At 37.3% G+C, this 23,789-nt stretch overlaps 1 protein-coding gene across 5 annotated transcripts in view; it reads left to right on the top strand.

The window, feature by feature from the left end:
• Window positions 1–23,789, top strand: part of Slc4a10 (solute carrier family 4 member 10) — a 295,608-nt gene that overhangs the window by 144,280 nt on the left and 127,539 nt on the right. For all 5 annotated transcript variants that reach the window (XM_055599957.1, XM_055599954.1, XM_055599956.1 and 2 more), the window contains exons 3-4: window positions 5,665–5,811; window positions 21,949–22,087. In XM_055599957.1, the coding sequence (XP_055455932.1) occupies window positions 5,665–5,811; window positions 21,949–22,087 (286 nt within the window). The remainder of the gene's footprint in view (window positions 1–5,664; window positions 5,812–21,948; window positions 22,088–23,789) is intronic.

Raw genomic sequence — 23,789 nt, 5'->3', positions numbered from 1 at the left:
AATGGCTAATGAGGTTGAGCATTTCTTTAAGTGCTTCTCTGCCATTCGATATTCCTCTACAGAGAATTCTCTCTTTAGCTCTGTTCCCCATTTTTTAAGTGGATTACTTGGTTTATTGCTTTTCAGCTTGTTTAGTTCTTTATATATATTGGATATGAGTCCTCTGTCAGATAAAGGGTTGGTGATGATTCTTTCCCAATCTGTAGGCAGTCGCTTTGTTTTGATGACGGTGTCCTTTGCTTTACAGAAGCTTTTCAATTTCATGAGGTCCCATTTATTGATTGTTGTTCTTAGAGCCTGTGCTGTTGGTGTTCTGTTCAGGAAGTTTTCTCCTGTACCAATGAGTTCTAGGGTATTCCCCACTTTTTTTTCTAGCCGGTTTTATGTTGAGGTCTTTGATCCACTTGGACTTCAGGGTGATAAGTATGGATCTATTTTCATTTTTCTACATGTAGACATCCATTTGGACCAGCACCATTTGTTGAAGATGCTATCTTTTTTCCATTGTATGGTTTTGGCATCTTTGTCAAAAATCAGGTGTCCGTAAGTGTGTGGGTTTATTTCTAGGTCTTCTGTTCGATTCCATTGATCCACCATTCTGTTTCTATGCCAGTACCATGCAGTTTTTATAACTGTTGCTCTATAGTACAGCTTGAGATCAGGGATGGAGATACCTCCAGAAGATCTTTTATTGTAGAGGATTGTTTTAGCAATTCTCGGTTTCTTGTTATTCCATATGAAGTTGAGAATTTTTCTTTCCAGGTCTGTAAAGAATCATGTTGGCAATTTGATGGGAATTGCATTAAATCTGTAGATTGCTTTTGGTAAGATGGCCATTTTTACTAGGTTAATCCTGCCAAGCCATGAGCATGGGAGATCTTTCCATCTTCTCATATCTTCCTCTAATTCTTTCTTCAGAGACTTGAAATTTTTTTCATACAAGTCTTTGACTTGCTTGGTTAGGGTTACACCAAGGTACTTTATGTCATTTGTGGCTATTGTGAAGGGTGTTGTTGCTCTAATTTCTTTCTCAGCCCTTTTGTATTTTGTATACAAGAGTGCTACTGATTTTTTTGAATTAATTTTGTATCCGGCCACTTTGCTGAGGTGTTTATCAGCTGTAGGAGTTCCCTGGTAGAGTTTTTGGGGTCAATCATATGTACTATCATATCATCTGCAAATAGTGATAATTTGACTTCTTCCTTTCCCATCTGTATCCCCTTGATCTCCTTCAACTGTCTTATTGCTCTAGCAAGGACTTCCAGCACTATGTTGAAGAGATATGGAGAGAGTGGGCAGCCTTGTCTTGTCCCTGATTTCAGTGGGATTGCTTTAAGTTTCTCTCCGTTCAGTTTGATGTTGGCTATAGGCTTGCTGTAAATCGCCTTTACTATGTTTATATATGTGCCTTGTATCCCTGATCTCTCCAGTACTTTAAACATGAATGGATGTTGGATTTTGTCAAATGCTTTTTCAGCATCTAGGGAGATTATCATGTGGTTTTTTCTTTCAGTTTGTTAATATGGTGGATCACATTGATGGATTTCCATATATTGAACCACCCCTGCATACCTGGGATGAAGCCTACTTGGTCATAGTGGATAATATCTTTGATGTGTTCTTGGATTCGGTTTGCAAGTATTTTGTTAAGTATTTTTGCATCAATGTTCATAAGGGAGATTGGCCTGAAATTCTCTTTCTTTGTTGAGTCTTTGTGAGGTTTAGGTACCAAGGTGATTGTGGCTTCATAGAATGAGTTTGGTAATGTTCCTTCTGTTTCTATTTTGTGGAATAGTTTGAAGAGAATTGGAGTTAGCTCTTCTTTGAAGGTCTGGTAGAATTCTGTGTTGAAGCCATCTGGTCCTGGGCTTTTTTTGGATGGGAGACTTTTGATGACTGCTTCTATTTCTTTGGGGGATATAGGACTATTTAATTGATTTACCTGGTCCTGATTCAGCTTTGGTAAGTCAAATCGATCAAGAAAATTGTCCATTTCATTTAGGTTTTCAAATTTTGTTGAGTATAAACTTTTGAAGTAAGTCCTAATGATTGTTTGAATTTCCTCAGTGTCTGTAGTTATGTCCCCCTTTTCATTTCTGATTTTGTTGATTTGGGTGGTGTCTCTCTGCCTTTTAGTTAGCTAGGCTAAGGGTTTGTCAATCTTGTTGATTTTCTCACAGAACCAGCTCTTGGTTTCATTGATTCTTTGAATTGTTTTATTTGTTTCTAATTGATTGATTTCAGCCCTTAGTTTGATTATTTCCAGCCGTCTACTCCTTTTTGGTGTGTCTGCTTCTTCTTTTTCTAGGGTTTTTAAGTGAGCCATTAAGTTGCTTGAATGAGCTGTCTCGAATTTCTTCTTGAAGGCACTTAGTGCTATGAACTTTCCTCTTAGCACTGCTTTCATTGTGTCCCACAAGTTTGGGTATGTTGTGTCTTCATTTTCATTGAGTTCTAGAAAGGCTTTAATTTCTTTCTTTATTTCTTCCCTGACCCAGCTGTCATTTAGTAACAAGTTGTTCAGTTTCCATGTGTGTGTAGGCTTTTTGCTATTTCTGTTGTTGTTGAAGTCCAGCTTTATTCCATGGTGATCAGACAGGATACAAGGGATTATTTCAGTCCTCTTGTATCTGTTGAGGCTTGCTTTGTGACCAACTATATGGTCCATTTTGGAGAAGGTTCCATGAGGTGCTGAGAAGAAGGTAAATTCTTTTGTGTTTGGGTGTAAAGTTCTGTATATGTCTGTGAGGTCCATTTGATTCATGACCTCTGTCAGAGATATTGTTTCTTTGTTTAATTTCTGTTTTGTTGACCTGTCCTTTGTTGAGAGTGGGGTGTTGAAATCTCCCACTATTAATGTGTGGGTATCTATATGTGGTTTAAATTTTATCAATGTTTCTTTTACAAATGTGGGTGCTCTTGTATTTGGGGTATAGATGTTCAGGATTGTGATGTCTTCCTGGTGGAATTTTCCCTTGATGAGTATGAAGTGTCCTCCCCCATCTCTTTTTATTAATTTTGGTTGAAAGTCTATTTTATCAGATATTAGAATGACTACTCCTGCTTGTTTCTTGGATCCATTTGTTTGGAAAGTCGTCTTCCAACCTTTTATCTTCAGGTAATGTCTATCTTTGTGTCTTACGTGTGTTTCTTGTATGCAACAGATTGCTGGGTTTTGTTTACGTATCCATTCTGTTAATCTGTGTCTTTTTACTGGAGCGTTGAGTCCATTGATGTTGAGAGAGATTAATGACCAGTGGCTGTTAGATCCTTTGATTTTGATGTTGGCTGTGGTCATATGGTTGTGTACTTGGTTGTTTTTTGTTTTACTGTAGTGGGGTTATTTATTTCCTGCCAGAGACACGCAGTCTGGTGCCCTGGTGCCCTCGTGCCCACAGTTCTATCTGAGGCGGCGAATCAGGCGAGCAGGCAGGCGCCTGTGTCCCTGCTCTGGGTCCGGACTGGCTCTTGGGGCACCCGCGGAACCCGAGTCTTTTCCAGGGGATGTCTGGGTAACCTGAGGTTGGTCCCAATCGTTTCCTGCTCCGTGGGGTTATCTCTCGACTGGGAAATCCAGTCTATGGTATTGTGGGCCCACAGTTCAGTCTGGGACCGTGACCAGATTGCGCTGGCGGGTAGCTCTGGGCTGGCGACCAAGTGCCTGGAGGAACCAGGGATCTCTTCTGTGGTTTAGCTGGGTGAGTTAAAGCTGATTGAATCCCCCACCATGGGGTATCCTCTCACCTGTGAAACACAATCACTTGTGTTTTATGGTCGCGAGTTCTGATTGCTGGTCACTGTGCCAATCCTGCCATGCTGCTCCTCAGAATGAGAGTCCTCCCGGCGCCGCCATCTTGCCCCGCCCCCATATTTTATATTTTTTTTAAATTAAAAATACACAATTTTAATACAATCATAGCTACAGAAACTGTATAGCTCACTTATTCCTTTAAAGTAAACACTGTCAGCCTAAATAATATTCATTGGCTATCTAAGAAATATCACAATTTAATGAAATGTCTCCTGAAACTTCATATCATCATACAATCTTTGGTTTCCTCTCGGTTAGTTAGCTAGGAACACTATTACAAGATGACACAGGCTGGCTTAAACAACAGAATTCAATTTTCCTACTGTTCTAGAGGTAGGAAGGCTACAGCAGGGGCGGGTTTGGTAATGAGTTCTCTTGCTTTGCCCTATAGGCAGTAGTTTGTTGCTATATTATCTCGCATTACTTCTTTGTGACTCCATGATGGAAAACAATTGAGAGAGTCCTTAATGCCTCTTCTTTTCAGATTACTAACTGGATCTGGTTACTTCATAACATTATTTAACCTTTAATTGCCTCCATGAATGCCCTGCTTCCCAAATAGTCACAATCAAGGTTGAATACTTATTATAGAAGTTTGGGCCCCAGGTATTGGTAAATGGCATATGTACTATTCAGCATTTGTGAGAGTTTTTAGGACTAAAATATTAGTATTTTCTTAAGGAAGTCACACAATCTACTTTTTAGTTTTTCTTTACTTGCCTATGCAAATAACTTAATTGTTTTTATTTATTTTCTTAGAAAGTGAATTTCTTTCATCCTATTAAGTGACACATGTTGCAGTAAATGACGTCACTATAGATATTTATGCGCAGTTTTTCTTTGTGCAGAAGCATTTAGGTAAAAATCCAATGAATTCATCTTATATTTAGAGTAAATTCTAGATATATCATTTATTTAGGTTTTAATAGAGACACAATGGTTATTTAGAATGTAATTTGGAATAAGACCATAAACTTTCTATAAAATTTATCTCAAGATGGACCCTGAATAGGCCTGAATGCAAAACACAGAGGGAGGATAGAAGTACAATAATCTTGACGAAAGACGATGGGAGTCCAAACTAAGACAGTACCAGTTGGGATACTGAGGACAGCATGAAATGAATAGATGGTATTTTCACTAATATAAATTACAGATAATTCATTCTTGAAGCAAAAGAATGACATGAGTTTTATAAACTTGTTGAAGTTGACATGCCTCTAAGATTCTTTAGGTGAATATGTCTGGTAGATAAGACAATATGTAGACTGTCAATTCAAGAGAGAAGTCTGATATTAAAGTGTATGTCTTGGAGACTATAGAATGTGTGTGTATGCAAAAATAAACAATGACATTCCCAGCCTTTCATGAGTAAATAAAAGAAGAATCAACAAAGGAAATAGAATTAATGAAGCAAAGCACAAAGAAGAGAGACATCATGTCATTAAAGAGACAGCATTGTAATCTTTTTATTATAAACAGTAGTAGAGAATTGGTAAAATAAAACAATTAAGTGTAGGGAAAAAAGCAAGTATTTTTTAATGAAGAGTATAATTATAATTATAATATGGAGAATGATTACAAAATTTAAGAGTTAATAATAAGGGGAGTTGTAAAAACACAGCAAAATAACTAATATTATTAATGTTTGGATTTACTTCTGTGGTACATTTAGCTAATTATCTTAAAAAAATCTATGCTAAAATATAATACCAAGCCCTAAGCTTTATGCATCATAAACACTCAAAAACAATTTACTGGGCTGAATTGATCTGAGATTCCATTAACATGCAATTAATTTTCTGTGTTCTAGAATAATTGAGAGGTTTTTGTGCATTTGTCTTGTAATGAAGGTCATCGAACATTATTTATTGGAGTTCATGTGCCCCTGGGTGGAAGAAAGAGCCATCGTCGTCACAGGCATCGTGGTCATAAGCACAGAAAAAGGGACAGAGAGAGAGATTCTGGACTAGAGGATGGAAGAGAGTCACCTTCTTTTGGTAAGCATCATTCTCAGTGTTTTTAGTAAATTATTCACCAATGCATCAGCGGCTGTTTTTTATGCCAGCTACTCCTTCCTCTCAAAGTCTTTGTGTGTCTTTACTGATGCTTATACCTAAGATACGCGTCACTGCGGGCAACATTGGCTCATGAGCAGAGTCCAAGCAGTGTGCCTTCCTGAACATCATTTTTTTCAGTTTCTTTAGTAGAATAAATCATTTTCTTTTCGTCTTATTATACAAAGGGGCAGAAACTACTTTTTTTCTTATAAATGCTCTGCCTTTGTGGATTTACGTTATTATTAACTGAATCCTTACCTTGCACCATGCATTGTTCCAGGTTTTGGAGGGTGAATTGATAAGCAGAACAAAAAAGAAATCTCCCTGTCCTCATGGAACAAATCAAATAGTCACATGTTGAAACTGATACTATTTTTAAACACCGTCACACTCAATTGGAGATTTGATATTCTGTATAATGAGGATACGTGGTATTTCTATGCTGAAAGAAAGCTTCAGAGAAATATTCTGATGACTTAAATATTTTTCTTACTTGGAAGGAGTCCAAAGAATATATTATAAGATATAAGTGCCTCAAAATTGTTCAAGATTTACTTTCCAAAGACATGTAGGATAAATAGAGAAGAATTCCAAGGAGCATGCATTTCATTTGCTAAGGAATATGGATGTTTCATGTTGTCTGTTATAAAGTGGTGTATGGGGAAGTGAAACATGGAATAATTTGAGTTAAAGTTTCTAGATCAGCCATCAATTTAACAATGTCTTTGGAGAAGTGTTTGAAGTTTGGTACTCTTGAGAATTCTCTCACTTCAGTATACACTCCATACCATCAGACACGATGCTGCTTGTTATCTGACTTGGGGTTTTAAGAACTGAACTATTTTAAAAGAACAGACCTTCTATATAGCTAAAAGTGATTCTTCTGTGTCACAGACAAATGATGACAGGTTTCAGGTCACCAGAGCCAATAGTTAGAATGTGATCTTGTGGTGAGTTCAAAGGTTCTGGCTGTTTAGTGGTGGCAGTGAAGACGTTTGATTGTATAAGATCTTTAATAACAACAAATGATTTTACATCACTTTGACTTTTTTAATTTTTAGCTGTGTGTATGTATGGGTTCATGTGTATATACAAATGTATTTGTCCATATGGGTACAAATACATGTGTGTCTGTGTGTCCATGTGGAAATCAGAAGCTGACCTCAGGTATTTTCTTCAGTTGCTATTACCTTTATGTTTTTTGAGACAAGACCTCTAAGTGAACTGGGAGCTCACTGATTCAGTAGGTCTGGCTAGGAAGCATCATTTCTCTCCTCTTCACTTTCTTATAGTGCTAGACCTGCCAGGACTGGCTTTTATGTAGCTGTTAGGGATCGGAATTCAGGTTTTCATGCTCCCTCAACAAGCATTTTACTGACTTTTTTCCCCTTACTTTTGATACGCTAATCAATACATACAGTAGCTTTCATAAAAATGAGATCATAAACATCAATTCTCCTCTCTTCTGTAATAAATGGAAACTCTTCAGTTTTGTGTCTTATTTTTAGTACCATTATTTACTTATATTGAACCATTAAAATTTTTTATTTTTTAGTGAGAATATTAATGAGTGTTATAGAATGGCCAGGTTGAAGCATGAACTTATAGTCAGTAAAATTATGAATGACATTGAGAGAAATTCACCTTTAGTCACTCAAAGAATGTTACAAGAAAGATTAGGAGGATTATGTCAGTTATATGAAAATATAAACTCTATTGGCCAGTTATTTAAAACATGATACACAAAGATACTGTATACCTTAGCACAATTTTGGAATTAGATAGAGTACTTTTCTAGGTTTAGATGGCAAGTTGAATTAACAACCAGATGACTGATTCCGAAATCCCTTCTGCTTTTTCCAGTTCACTACTCTCAGTACTCTTAGAAGGCTTGATCTTAAGTAGAGTGTTTTTCCTGTTTTTGAATTTATACAAAAGAGATCCTTCAGTCGGCCCTGTTCAATATTCATTTTGTTGAAATCACTGATGTTTTTGGATATAGCCTATTTTATTAATATTATTGTTATGTAATATACAAATGTACTTCTATATGTTACATATTTTACTCTTGAAGAAATTTAGAGTGTAGGAGCAAACTATGAGTAAAGTTTCTATGGATACTTTTATTTATGTCTGTCAGTACACATTTAGACCTTTTATACCCATGAACCAGATTGCTTATTTCTTCACCATGGTGTGTGTGTATTTTTAACACTAACAGATAATACCAAATACATTCCCCAAACACTCTGACTAGCAAGCCAATGTAATTTATTTCATTTTACTTTTGTTTTTAATTTTTAAATTTTATTTATTTATTCACTCTACATCCCAGTTGTAGCCCCCCCCCCCTCCTGGTCCCATCCTCCTTCACTCTTTCCTATATACCCCCTACTCCCCACCTCAGGAAAGGGAAGTACCCTTACACCTACCCAATCCCAGCACGTCTTGTGATATCAGGACTGAGTACATCCTCTATGACAGTGGTCTGGCCAGGCAGCCCCACCAAGGGGATGTGATCGAAATCCATGTAAGAGAGTTCTTGACAGAGACAACCTCTCCTCCCCTTGAGAGGGTCCCACATGAAGACGAAGCTGTCCCCTAGGGGGCCTGGTGCCAGTCCATACATGGTCCTTGGATAGTGTTGGTCTCTCTGCAAACCCCCGGGCCAAGGTAGTTGGATCTGTTGGTCTTCTTGTGGAGATCCTGTTCACTCCAGGTCCTTCTTCCTCCCACTCTTCTACAAGGCTCCCTGCTCTCTACCCAGTATTTACCTGTGGGTCTCATCATCTATTTCCATTGAATGCTGAGTGGAGCCTCACAACAGACAGCTATGCTAGGCTCTGTCTGCTAGCACAGCAGAGTGCTCTTAATAGTATTAGAGGTTGGCTCTTTCCCATGGGGTGCCCACATTCCCTCAGTCTCTGCTCTATCTTTATCCCTGCACATCTTGTAGGGAGGGTAAATTTTGGATTGAAGTTTTTGTGGGTGGATTGGTGTTCTCCTCTCTCTACTTGGTTACAGGGTGCCATGTTTCTCAATAGTAAGGGTCTCCACTAGAGTAACCCCCAAATCCTTCCTGAAGATTATAGGTCTCAAATCTGGCTCAGAGATACCCCAAGCCAAGGTTTCTCTTCTCTCTGCATGTCCTCTGTACTCCTTCCCCTCCTGCACTGCTTTCCTACATCAGATCCTCACCCTCATTTCCCTCAGCCATACCTATCCTATCCTCTGTTCCCTCTCCTCAAGCACTTCCTCTGTCTTTTCTATTTCACCTTCTCAGTGAGATTCATGCAGCCTTTCTTGGGCCCTTCTTGCTACTTGCTTCTTTGGGTCTGTGAATTGTAGTTCGGTTATCTTATACTATATGACTAATATCTGCTTATAACTGTGAACATTCCATGTGTGTCTTTCTGGGTCTGGATTACCTCACTAAGGATGATCTTTTCTAGTTACATCCATTTGCCTGCAAATAGCATGTTTCCCTTCTTTTTAATGGCCGAATAGTATGCCATTGTGTAAACATACCACAATTTCTGTATCCATTCTTCAGTTGAGGGACATCTGGGTTGTTTTGAGTTTCTGGTTTGCACTCCCACCAGCAGTGGAGGAGTGTTCCCCTTGCTTCACATCCTCTCCAGCATATGCTATCACTTGAGTTATTGATCTTAGCCATTTTGACAGGTGTAAATGGAATATCAGAGTTGTTTTGATTTGCATTTCTCTGATTACTAATAATGTCGAGCATATCTTTAAGTGCTTTTCTGCCATTTAAGATTCCTCTGTTGAGAGTTCTGTTTAACTCTGTACCCCATTTTTAATTGGATTATTTGTTTTGTAAGTGTTTAATTTCTAGAGTTCTTTATTTATTATGGATATTAGACCTTTGTCAGATATAGGGTTGTTGAAGATATTTTCCCAGTAGGTAGGCTGTCATTTTTTTCTGTTGACAGTGTCCTTTGCCTTACAGAATCTTTTCAGTTTCAAGAGGTCTCGTTTGTTAATTGTTGATCTTAGAGCCTGGGCTATCGATATTCTGTTCAGGATGTTTTCTCCTGTGCCAATGAGTTCAAGCCTCTCCCCCACTTTTTTTTTCTACTGGATTTAGTGTCTCTGGTTTTATGTTAAGGTCCTTGATCTGCTTGGATTTGAGTTTTGTGCAGAGTAATAAATATGGATCTATTTACATTTTTCTACATATAAACATCCAGTAAGACCACCACCATTTGTTGAAGATGCTATCTTTTTTCCATTGTATGGTTTTGGCTTCTTTGTCCAAAAAAAAAATCAACCATTCATAGGTGTGTGGGTTTAATTCTGGGTCTTTGATTCAATTCCATTGATCAGCTAGTATGTTTCCATGGTAATACCACACAGTTTTTATTATTGTTTCTCTGTAGTACAGCTTGAAATCAGGGATGGAGATGCCACCCGGAGTTCTTTTATTGTATAAGATTGTTTTAGTTTCTCTGTTGTTTTTTTTTTTTTTTTGTTTTGTTTTGTTTTTTAATATGAAGTTGGGAAATTGTTCTTTCAAGGTCTGGAAATAATTGTGTTGGTATTTTGATGAGAATTGCATTGAATCTGTAGATTGCTTTTGTTAAGATGTCTATTTTTACTATGTTAATCCTTCCAATCCATGAGCATGGGAGATCTTTCCATCTTCTGATATATTCTTCAATTTCTTTCTTCAGAGACTTGAAGTTTTTATCATGCAGGTCTTTCACTTCCTTGGTTAGAGTTACACCACGATACTTTATATTATTTGTGGTTATTGTGAAGGGTGATGTTTCTCTAATTTCTTTCTCAGTCTGTTTATTACTTGTATACATGAGGGTTACTGACTTTTTGAGTTAATTTTGTATTTAGCCACTTTGCTGAAGGAGTTTATTAGCTGTTGGGGTTCCCTAGTAGAATTTTTGGGGTTACTTATGTTCACTTTACATGTTTAACTAAGAGTTCATAATGTTATTTTAATATCAGACATTCTAGAAATATGAGTAATAGAATCTCATTGTTTTAATTCATATTTCACTATAAATAATGGAGTTGGGAAATTGTATGTGCTTTTTGGATAGCTTACTATATGAAGTGACTACCTAAGTTGAGTTTGTTTGTTGTTGTTTTGGTCTTTTGAGAAAGGGTTTATTTGTATAGACTTGCCTGTGCTAGACTTGTTTTGTAGACCAGACTGGCCTCAAACTCACCGAGATCACTTCTGCTTCCTAAGTGTTGGGTTTAAAGGCATGCACCACTAAAAAAGTTGTATGTTTTGTAATTAGTTTTGTTTATGATTTGCGGAATATTTGTATATTATGAATATATTTCCTTTGTTGATTTTGCATATTCCAAATGTCTTCTAAAATTGGAATTAATATTTTCATCATCTTGTAATGTTTTCCTTTTCATATCTAATTTTATTAATTTGTATCTTCTTTCTCTATCTTGTGGTTAATTTGTCTAGGGGTTTGTCAATCTTGTTGATTTTTTTTTAAAGAACCAATTATTTTTTTCATTGATTATTTTAGTTGTTTTCTTGTTTTGTTCTGTTGGTTTTTATTTCATTGACTTCAATCCTGAGTCTCATTTCTTGCTTGTTTCTTGATTATTTCTCTTTTTGGTATTATTACTTGTAGTTCTAATGAGATCTTTCCATTGTGAGTTGTGAATTTTCTTTTTAGAATTACCTTCATTATGTCTCATAGGTTTAAGTACGTTGTATTTTCATTTTCATTCACTTCTCAAAAATTTTAAGTTTCCTTCGTCACTTTTGTCTTGATGTGCATTTCATTCAGTATTAGTTGTTCAGTTTTCACGAGGTTGTAAACTTTCTGTTGTTTCTATTGTTTTTGATAATTAGCTCTAATTCTTGGTGGTCAGATAGGATGCAGAGTGTTATTTCTCAACTGAGACTTGTGTTGTGTCCAAGTATATATAGTCAATTATGAAGATAGTTTCATGAACTGATGAGAAAAAAGTGTTTGTGTTTGGCTTAAATAGGTGTCTGGAGGTCTGTTTGGTTTATGATGTTATTTAATTACAACATTTCTCTGTCTGAGTGTTCTGTGTGTTGGTGTGGGGTATTTAAGGAACCTCCTATAACTGTGTGAGAGTCTACTCATGAATTAAGGTGTAGTAGTATTTTTTATGAATTTTGGTTTTCTTGTGTTTGGTTCATAAATGACTGGAATTGCATTATCCTCTTGGTGGCATTTTTTGTTTTATAAGTACATAGTGCCTTCTCTATCACTTCTGATTTCAATTTGAAGTCTATTTAATCATATAGTAAAATGGTTGTACTCGTTTGTTTCTTGAGTTCGTTTGCTTGGAATAGCTTTCTTCATCCTTTTATTCTGATTTAATATATATCCTTGGTGGTGAAGTATGTTTCTTGGATGCAGCAGAAAGATGGATCATGTTTTCCAACTCAGTCTATTAGTCTGTTTCTTTTTATTGAGGGATTGAAACTATTAGTATTGAGAGTTACTGGTGAAAACAGGAAACAGGACAGGAGGCTACCACAGAGGGCCTCTGAAAGACTCTGCTCAGCAGTTTTTTTCTTTTGTTTTGTTTTAATTTATTTATTTTTTCATATTAATCACAGGTTATTTACTTTGTATTCCAGCTGTAGCCCCCGCCTTCCTTCCCTTCCTTGCTCATTTTCTCCCTGCCCCTTTCTAAGTCCACTGATAGGAGAGGTCCTCCTCCCCTTCCATCTGACCCTAGCTTATCAAGTCTCTTCAGGCCTGGCTGCAATGTCCTCTTCTGTGGCCTAGGAAGGCTGCTCCTCCCTTGGGGGGGGGTGTCGAAGAGCTCGCTGTTGAGTTCATGTCAAAAATAGTCCCTGTTCCCCTTATTAGAGAACCCATTTGGAGCAGCAGTTTATCAAAGCAGATGCTGAAGCACATAACCAAACTTTGGGCAGAGTGTAGGTAATCTTATGAAAGAAAGGGGAGATCGAAAGACCTGGAGGGAACAGGAGCTCTACAAGGAGAGCAAAAGAACCAGAAAATCTGGGCCCAGGGCTCTTTTTTGAGACTGATACTCCAACCAGGGACCATGCATGGAGATAACCTAGAACCCCTGCACAGATGTAGACCATGGAAACTCAGTCTCCAAGTGGGTGTCTTAGTAAGGGGGACAGGGACCATCTCTGACATGAACTCATGGGCTGGCTCTTTGATCACCTTCATCTGAGGTGGGAACAGCCTTACCAGGCCAAGAGGAAGACAGTGCAGGCAGTCCTGATGAGACCTGATAAGCTAGTGTCAGATGGAAGAGGAGGAGGACCTCTCCTATCAGTGGACTTGTAGTGGGGCATGGGAGGAGAGAGGGTGGGATTGGGAGGAAATGAGAGATGGGGCTACAGCTGGGATACAAAGTGAATAAACTGTAATTAATTTTAAAAAAGAAAAAGAAACATTTTTATAATTTAAAAAAATTAAAAAAAAAAAAGTTACTGGTGAGCAGTGTTTATTGATCCCTGTTAGTTTCTTGCTATGATTTGGCTTTTCACCCTTTTCATTAATATTTTAGTATTATCTATTCTTTGTGTCTTCTTGGGAGTGTTTAACCTCTTCAGACTGAATTTTTCCTTTTAACACCATTTGTAGAATCGGGTTACTAGATAGAATTGCATAGAACTTGTGGGATTTTTTTCTTTTCTTGTTGATTGTGATTGACAGTTCTGCTGAGTGTAGTAGTCTGGTCCGACATCTATGGTCTCTCATAGCTTATACAATCTTCATCCATCCAGGCCCTTCTGGCTTTCAGAGTCTCTGCTGAGAAATCATGTGTTATCCAAAGGGATCTACTTTTATATGTTTTTTGTCATTTTTCTTTCGCTGCTTTTAATATCCTCTCTTTGTTCTGAATAGTTAGTATTTTGACTGTTTTATGTCATGGGGAATTTCTTTTCTGATCCTGTTTATTTTTTATTCTGTTTTTTTGTACTTTGATAAGCAAACTCTTTTAGATTGTTGAAATTTTCTTCTATGATTTTGTTAGAAATATATGTGCTTTTGACTGGCTTTCTTCTTCTATCCCTATTACTTGTAGACTTAATCTTTTCATAGTGTCCTAGATTTTAAAACCATTTGTAGAGTTTCTAGATTTTGTATGCTCAGATTTTTTATTTTAGATTTAACATTATCTTTGACTGAGATATCTGTTTCTTCTACTTTTGTCTTCCGTATCTGAGATTTTTCTCTTCTATGTCTTGTAATCTGTTGGTGGAGTTTACTTCTGAGGTTTATATTAAAAATCCTATACGTTGTTGCCTAATTTTATTTCAGTTTTTGTTTTCTTTAGTGATTTTATTTCTTTGTCAAGTTCTACTTTTGTATCTTGAACTATTTTTATTATTTTATTCATTAAGGCATTTATTCATGGCCTCTTTCTTGTCCTTTAACATATTCATAATTGCAGTTTTGAAGTCCTTGTCTTGTGATTTAGCTATATTGCATTTCTCAGGGCCTACTGCAATAGGCTTTTGATAGAGGCACTGTTATGCCCAAGTCTCATGGACCCAAAGATCACCAGGGAGCCGATTCCGATGCAAATGCAGTAGGGTCTTTTTATTACAAGCTCTTGCTTGGGCCTATATCCTCACAGATGCAGAGCTTGATTGTAAAGCCCAGAACTCAGGGAGAAAAGGGTTTTTATTTAGGGTTACAGCAAGATAAATTGGGAAAGTCCAGCTAAGCTTGTTTTGTGATTGACTGACATTTAGCAAATATCGGGTGTCCAGAGGAAATTGTTTGCACAGAGGACCAAGCCAAACCGTGATTGTTTTACTTATCCTATTGTAAAGAGCACCTGGGTAAAGTCCAGGTTTTCACTGATTAGCTGTTGCTAGTGGTGATGGTTAAATATTACTAGATTTTCTCCAGGCTATTCTTGGGTAGGGGACTCCATTGTCTTCTTTCTGAAATTGGTGACCTATGACCTAGTTTCTGGGACTGGTGGCTTTTGGGGTGTGTCGGGGCTCAGGCCTGGTTCTTTCAGCAGATTGTCTTGCTTTTCACATTTATACTTTTGCTTTGGTGTCTACGCATCTGGAGTTAGGATGTTTGAGGTGTTTCTTGATATTGATCCTGTTCCTTTTCTTGTTGAGTGGCTGCAATCTATTCTTTGGATGCTATTGCCAGTCTCTGGATCTTAGGACAAGTGTGATGGCTGTTAGGTTCCTGGTAGAGAGTTCTTCTGAGTCCCTAGTTCAGTGCAGCCACTGGAGGTTCCTGGTAGAAAGCGTTTCTGTATGTTGGTAGCTGACACAAAGGAAGAGAGATGCTAGAAGAAAAGCCTGATGAGGGCTTTCGGGAAGATCTAAACAGGGTCTCTACAAAGAGGAAGCATCCCATGGAAATGGAGGTAGGGCGGAAGGAAGGTTCCTACAGGCTGGCCACAGTAGGACACAGATTAAGTTTGGAGACAGGAATGAAGGTGCTGGGAGGACCTTGGATCCATGTTTTAATCCTCTTAACGGTATGTTTCCAGATTCCATGACAGACTACTCAGAGGATAAGTTCTTATTCTTTAGGCAAATTTCTCTGTTGTCATTTTTACTTCCACTGCATGTTTTAGTAAATATAAACACAGATTCTTAAGCTGTTTTTTTGGTCGCAGTGTATATCACAGTAGCTTATGATTTCAGAGGCTACCAAAAAAATCAATAAAATGCCAATCACTTGAGGAGAAATATTTATATTATCTAAGAGTATGATTTTATGTAATATATATCATACTACTTTAAAGTATCTAGTTTCAGCAGATAAAAACGCATTGGACAACACATTTGAATTGGAAAATTTCTATTTGAACATAATCCAAATATTTTTGAAGATTTTAATATATTGCTTGATGTTCATGAAAAGATTTTGATGAATAGAACATAATACCCATAAAATCATTTTTGTTTTTCAGAATTAAAAGTAGAGACAAGAAGTCATATGTTAATTTGAACCCAAGTAAAATGTCTCCTTCATTAGATAAATTATACTCATTTAGTAACTTGGTATTTTCTTTTTTTTTTTTTTGATTTTCAAAATTTTCTCTTTTATTTTTATTATTAGTTACATTTTATTAACTCTGTATCCCAGCTGTATCCCTCCCAAACTCACCGTCCCTCCCACAGCTCCTCCCTGCTCCTTTCCAAGTCCACTGATTGGGGTTGGTATTTTCTATGCTATTGTTATTATTGTATATTAGAAAAGTCTTTTGAACAGCTACTCTCCTATTTTCCTATTTCACACTCTCAAGTCCCCTTTATTCTTTTTTTTTTTAAAGAGTTATTTATTTTTTATACAGCATTCTGCCTGCATGTGTGCCTGTGAACCAGAAGAGGGCACCAGATCTCACTATAGATGGCTGTGGTTGCTGGGACTTGAACTCAGAACCTTTGGAAGAAAAGCCAATATTCTTAACCTCTGAGCCATCTCTCCAGCACCCCCCCCCCTTTATTCTTAAGTATGAGGATTGTATTTCTTGCTTATTTTGTGACTTGTGAATCAGCTTGATGCTTTATATGGGAAAACACAAAGAATTTTCAAGTTCAAGTCTCATGACGATAGCAATTAAACTTTTAGAGATTGGATACATGCCTATTATCCATCTACCCAAGTTGTAGATAAATGGTAAGCTGAAATAATTAGAACTACTGAAAGGAAAAAAAAATGTTTTAGACCTATTCAGAATATGGCAGTGTTAGACACACCTGCTGTGATGTCTGGTGTAACTGGAAGGTTGAATTGGCTCCTTTATACAACAAAAAAACAGCTGTGCTGCCTTCCCTACACTTATGCAAATAAAATATGGAACTGTTTTCTTAGCGTAACCATGGAATTACAATTTATGTAATATTTATAGTTACTCAATGTATTGTTTATTCTAAAACAATAGCAAACCAATTAGAAAAATTTATTTGATGAGATCAGATTGGAAAACATAAGATAACTGCCTCTGAGATAGTATGCTTTTCAAATACAATAGCATCAGATTCTTATCTCAGATAAAGTAGTTAAGAAATCCAAGTGGCACACCATTAAGTGTATCTTTTTTTTAAAGGAATTTATGAGTCTCATTTTCAGAAAACACGCTTTATTTACTAAGTTAGCAGATTCCTTTGAAGAAGTAGTGAATTATGAGATTTACCTACCAACTCAGTTATTGCCCTTCTGATATGTAATGTAGTTTTCTGGTTGTTAAAAATATATGCTAGTAATTCTAAGCAGCATTATCATTAATATCTACAAAGAGAATACCTTGCCAATGTCCAAAATTAACATCCATAAATGTAGTTTCTTTTTCTAATTTATTGTATTTTGAATATGTAAAACTATATCTGACATTTTGCTGAACCTTGTAGAGAATAATGAACACTTATAAATAAAGATATGAATATTTTGTAGTTTTCTTGAGATCTACATTGTTTAACACCAATTAACATCAGTGCTTTATTGACTATATAGTGATACCAACAAGTGATAGAATTTGAAAGTACATGACCCACAGAATTTAATACAATAAAATTAGCTTTGTTTATTTTTCTCTTTTTATAGACTTACTATAACCAACTACTATAGTCAATGAAATATAAAGAGTTTAAAGGCTAATATTTCATGAATACCCTGAGCCAATGTGGTGGTAACATCTATAATTCTAATGCTTGGGAGACTGAAGCAGGAATCAGAAAGTCTAGTCTCATGTAACAGAATCAGAAAGTACAAAACTAGGGTTGACCATGAAGTTTTCCCCTTTCTACAGCTAGAGCTGGTATAGGTAGGAGCCTATTGAAAGAGAAGAGAAGTTGCTTTAAATTTTTCTACCTTGAACACTCTTTCCTTACTTCAAATACCCTATCATCTTCTGACCAGTTTTTTATTCTTGCAGATTTGTAGGGTAGGAAATAAGTCCAGCTCATTGGAATGAAGAAGCAGGAACGTTCTTTCTAAACTGCTGTTGTTACAAAAATATGCTATATTTTCTAGGTTTAGCAAAAAGAAAAAATCTGAGTTTGTTCAGTCTTTCCTAGAGAATCTGTCACCAGATTCTTTGCACTTTAACATGCATTTGTCTTTATCCTCCAGTCATTCTGTTCTAGGAGCAGATTTTTCTCTCAGAGCTTTCCCCATTGTTTTTCATCAGCCTATTTATTATATGAGATCTAAGCCAGACCTACATTTCATGTATTTTTTTGTCAATACCTCCTACCTCTGTCTTATTTTGCCCATCTGTGAAATACCTATACAAGCTCATTGACCTGAAAAACTCTGGGAATTCATCTGTTCAAAACCGTGGTCTGAACTATCAGCAACTAGGTGGACCTCATGTTTTTTTATTTTTTTCTTTTTTCTTTTTTTTTTCATTTTTTATTTTTAAATTAAATTTTTTTCTTTTTTTATTAATTACACTTTATTCATTTTGTATTCCTCCATAAGCCCCTCCCTCCTCCCCTCCCGATCCCACCCTCCCTTCCCTTTCTGCATGCATGCCACTCCCCAAGTCCACTGATAGGGGAGGTTCTCCTCTCCTTTCTGGTCTTAGTCTATCAGTTCTCATCAAAAGTGGCTGCATTGTCCTCTACTGTGGCCTGGTAAGGCTGCTCCCCCCTCAGGGGGAAGTGATCAACGAGCAGGCCAATCAGATTATGTCAGAGGCAGTCCTTCTTCCCATTACTAGGTAACCCACTTGGACACTGAACTGCCATGGGCTACACCTGTGCAGGGGTTCCAGGTCATCTCCACGAATAGTCCTTGGTTGGAGTCTGAGTCTCTAGGAACTTCCCTGTGTTCAAATTATCTTGTTCTGTTGCTCTCCTTGTGGAGTTCCCATCCCCTCCAGCTCTTACTATTTCCCACTATAAGGAAATCATGAAATTTGCAGGTAAATGGTGGGACCTGGAAAGGATCATCCTGAGTGAGTTGTCCCAGAAGCAAAAAGACACGCATGGTATATACTCACTCATATAAACATACAACATAGAATAAACCCACTAAAATCTGTACATCTAAACAAACTAAGCAAAAGAGAGGACCCTAACTAAAATGTTCAATCCCCATCCTGAAAGGCAAAGAGGATGAACATCAGAAGAAAAAGAAAATAGGAAACAACCTCAGAACCTGCTACAGAGGGCCTCTGAAAGCCAGAAGAAAACAGGAAACAACCTTGAAACCTGCCACAGAGGGCCTCTGAAAGCTTCTGCAGTATAGACTGTCAAAGCAGATGCTGAGTCTGAAGACCTCATGTTTTTTTAGGCAGGATTTTAATCCAGGTTTTTAGGAGAATTGCAGGCCCCCTGGTACCCTTGCGGTTCTACTCAATTGGTTTGAGGAAAAGGCAGACAACACCTTTGCTCTTCTTTGTTTAGGGAGAAGGAATTTGAGACTCACAACACAGGTCTATCTGGAGGAATATGCTAGAATATGTGTGTGCTATCTGCTTTTGTTGTCACCTTTGACTCAGTGTGTGTGAAGGTAAAGTGTTAAGCACCTAAGTTTTCGGGGAAACAGCTTAGAAATTCTTCATATTGTCTTACACCCTCTTTGGAGCAAAATATTTGTCAGTCGGTTGGTTTAGTTGAAAATTTATTGTATCACTATATTACCTATAATTAATATTAAGCAATCATTCTAGTTCATTTGTGCTACACGCAAATAATATGAAAAAAATGTTAAAGTCCAACCAAAATAAAAACAATGTTGAGATTGAAGGAGCCTGAAGACATGAATTTGAAGCATAATTACCAATCTTGTTATCATTTCATTATATCATAAATAAGACAGTGCCAATTAAGGAATGTTTGGGAGGTCTTATGTAGTTATATAGATAGACAAAAGAGCAATACAGCAGGAATACACACTAACATTTCCCATGAGCCAGACAGGCTCCTCATTTTTGGGTGCTCCTTCCTAGGAAGGGCCCTAAGCATTTTCCCATGCAACTTGGGAAGGCTGGCTTGTGTTTCTTGGCTTGTCGGTCCCAAAGACTGACTTTATCCCACCATGGCTGATGCTAGAATCTGCCTCTTAGCGATGACAGGCTCTGGACCAGCACTGTGGCCTTTGTTTTCCCATCAGCTGTGTTAGGCCCAAAGGGGGGACCCTAACTTCCCTAGGAGGATGAAGAGAACGCAGGAGACCAATCATCGATGCAATAGCAAGAGGTTTAATTCAGCCATCTTACGATGGGGCTGCCTCCCACAAAAACCAGCGAGGAACAGGTAGGAGAATCAGGAATCTGAGGTTTTTTTTAAAGGAAGGAGCACGGGAATCGCGGAGGTTGCTAGCTTGGCGACACTGGATTGGGTAGTTGATTTTTAAAATGATTGATTCATTTTAGGCGCCAAGTCATCCCACCCTGATCTGGGTGGGGGAGCTATGACATCTGGACTGGTTACTAAGCAACCGTTATCTCATACACTGGACACTCCTCCATAGCGGGAGGAGACCTTTTGCATTCCTTTGCAATGGGTCTTGTCTCAATTTATCCGCTTCTCCTCCTGCCTTCTGTAAAAGTGCTTCGTTTAACATGGGGTATAGAATTTATAAAGAAACCTGTAAAGCTAGCCTGTTCCTTTCAGCTGCCCCTGGATTCTGAAAGGACTACAGATTGGACAAAACATTTCATCCTCAGCATAGTCCACACTCCACACGCTAGGGGATAGCTCTTTACCTCTTAATCTTTTCTTCCTTGAACTTTTGCTCAGAATTTAAAGCCTTCCAGAAACTTACTAATGGGATATTTTGGCTTTCTGTTAATTTTCTGCCTGAGAACTCCTACTGGGCACAAATCTTTTCTTTTGTTAACATCAGCTGTGTGGTTTAGTACCTTATGAATTTGCTTTCTGTGCCAGTTTTTGTGATGCTAGTCTGCCAAAGCCTCTTCTACTACATAAAGATCATGTCCCTGAACAGGGCTCAGCAAAACAGTTCCAAATTAGTTCCAAGGGCTCCGATGAATTGACGTTTTTCTTAACTTTCCTGTGAGTTCAGTCTTATATGGTCCAGTGATTCAAATACAGCCTTCACATACCCAGTTTTCTCAGTAACGCCTGACATTGCTATTGAACTGGACATCAAACATCACCACTTGCATACCTGTTTTATTCAGTAATGTATGCCTTTTCTCTTGAATTAGACACCAACACTGTCTCCCCAATGCCTAGTCTCTTCTGTAATGCTTGTCTTTATCATATGGTGCTTGTTCTTTATGGGGGATTTCAGAAGAAGATAACCAAGAGTTCTTAATGGCTTGTATGAGACAGTATATCAAAGAATGGTGCCCCTTGCTTTGCCTCAAGTAATGCAGCCTGTGTTTCTAGGAGGGATGGATAGGTGGTTATTTTACTCAGTTATTTTCAGTTCCTCTATTCTAATCCCATCTATGATATCCCTTACCTTCATCAGCTATGCTGTGACTGATTTTCATTTCTTCAATACTATTTCCTAAATCAAGCAATTCAATAACTGTCTATTTCCTGTTTACTGTAGTTTCTTGTAATGATCCATTAATCCCATATTAAGACTGTTATATGCATGTTTACCTTGCTCTTTTCCTCCTTACATTCCTATTTTTTCCATAGTTTGAAAGGCTTTAGACAGGGATCTTTAGCACATATTTAGTTTGTATCATTCAATTTGTGCAGTTTTTATAGTCTACAGAATATAGGCCTTCTATTTGTTTCTGCGAAGTTATACCTATTCGATATTTTGAATCCATTGTAATTTTTATTATGAAATTATGTACTCTAGTGTGTAAGACAGATCTGAGTGTGAACCTATACTCTGTAACCTTGTTGTTTGTGTCTCTGGTTCTTTCCTTTCTTTTTAGGTTTCATAGGATATTTTCTTTGTAGATAAATTAGGTCATCTGTGTTATACTGACAATTTTATTTCTCTATACACAGGATTTCTATGTACATACAATTGTATATTAATGGTTCCAAATTATATTCAACAGTAGTGTGTTGAGATTAGTTGAATGCTCTGGTGACTGGCATTGTGTTGAAGGTATTGACTGGGGCATTAAAAACTTGTAGCTATGATAAACAAATGTCCTTCTGTATGATTTTTTTCTTAGATACCCCATCACAGCGGGTGCAGTTTATTCTTGGAACTGAGGATGATGACGAGGAGCACATTCCTCATGACCTTTTCACAGAACTGGATGAAATTTGCTGGCGTGAAGGGGAAGATGCAGAGTGGCGAGAAACAGCTAGGTAAAGATCTGGGTTGAGGAGTGAAAGAATATTTTTTTTTTAATTAGGTCATTAGAAGAATAGAGTCCCAGTATAATCGTTCTGTAAGCACTGAGGGTCTCTGCAGATTTTTGAATTTACTCATCTGGCTTGGGCAGACGCTGTAATAGGATATGGGTCAGAATGAAGTCTGAAGGCAGCAATTAAACAGTGATACAGAGCTGGCTACAGCTGCAGTCTTGAAGATAAACAGTGGCAGGGTCTGATCTGTGTACCATTAACAAAACAATGGAAATCAAAAGTCATTTGTTTCTCTTTTCAGCTGCTGACTTACACCCAAATTGGTGTTATCTTGTGGTAATTTCACTGTGGGCTTTTTTTTTTTTTTTTGTAAGGAAAGAACATGAAAAGAGGATTTAGTTATAGTCCTCAATTTTATGTAGTATTTGGTAAGGAATAAAAATATTTTAGGTTGTTTTTCTAGGATAAGAATTCATTAAATTGAATGTTTTTATAAAAATGTCTCTTAAAATACTTTTTTTTATCATTTATAATCAATATTTTGGTGGTGCCATATAATTTATAGATTACTGTAAAAATCAATGAATTGAATTTTATATCTTTTACTAGTTTTTGCTCATTTATCCATTTATATAGTAATCATTTATGGAGTATCAATTAAATGATATCTAGGACAGCAGCAGCAAAGCCGCTAGATCCTGCCCTCAATAATCTTTGTCTAGTTTAGACAAAACCATATAGTTGTAAACATTGTTAGTGAATGCTGTGACTTAGGTAGACATAGTAACCGAGACAACTAGCCTTGTCCTCTGTCTACGTCCCAAACTTTTATATGAATATGACTCTCCTAAGGTCTATCTAAAAATTTAAATTTTGCATACATTAGGCATAGAGCATTAAGTTCTGCATTTTTGTATCAGCAACATAAATTTATGCATCTTTTAAATGACCTAATTGCTATATAACTGAACTTTATTTAGCCAATCTTGATAGAGACTCACGGTTGTTTTTTTTCTTAAGTTTCTGAAATGATTATTTCTTTATCAAGCTTCCATTTGATGCCATGTCAAAAGCTTTTGATTTGAGAGCCACATTCTCAATAGTAAGAACATTTACCAAGAGTAACCGACACTGGGTCAGAATAAGTACACAGGACAGATGATTCTTTTTATTTTATTTTATTTTATTTTATTTTATTTTATTTTATTTTATTTTATTAATTACACTTTATTCAGTTTGTATCCCCCCATAAGCCCCTCCCTCCTCCCCTCCTGATCCCACCCTCCCTCCGCCTTCTTCATGCATGCCCCTCCCCAAGTCCACTGATAGGGGAGGTCCTCCTCTCCTTGCTTCTAATCTTAGTCTATCAGATCACATCAGGAGTGGCTACATTGTCATCTTCTGTGGCCTGGTAAGGCTGCTCCCCCCTCAGAGGGAGGTGGTCAAAAAACAGGCCAATATGATTATGTCAGAGGCAGTCCCTCTTCCCATTACTATGTAACCCACTTGGACACTAAACTGCCATGGGCTACATCTGTGCAAGGGTTCTAGGTTATCTCCATGCATGGTACTTGGTTGGAGTATGAGTCTCTGGGAAGACCCCTGTGTTCAAATTTTCTGGTTCTGTTGCTCTCCTTGTGGGGTTCCTGTCCTCTCCAGATCTTACTATTTCCCACTTCTTACATAAGATTCCATGCACAAC

This window comes from Psammomys obesus, unplaced genomic scaffold (genome assembly GCF_907164565.1).
Source record: "Psammomys obesus unplaced genomic scaffold, mPsaObe1.curated_primary_1811, whole genome shotgun sequence".
NCBI lineage: Eukaryota > Metazoa > Chordata > Mammalia > Rodentia > Muridae > Psammomys > Psammomys obesus.
This window is presented reverse-complemented; position numbering and strand designations above follow the sequence as displayed.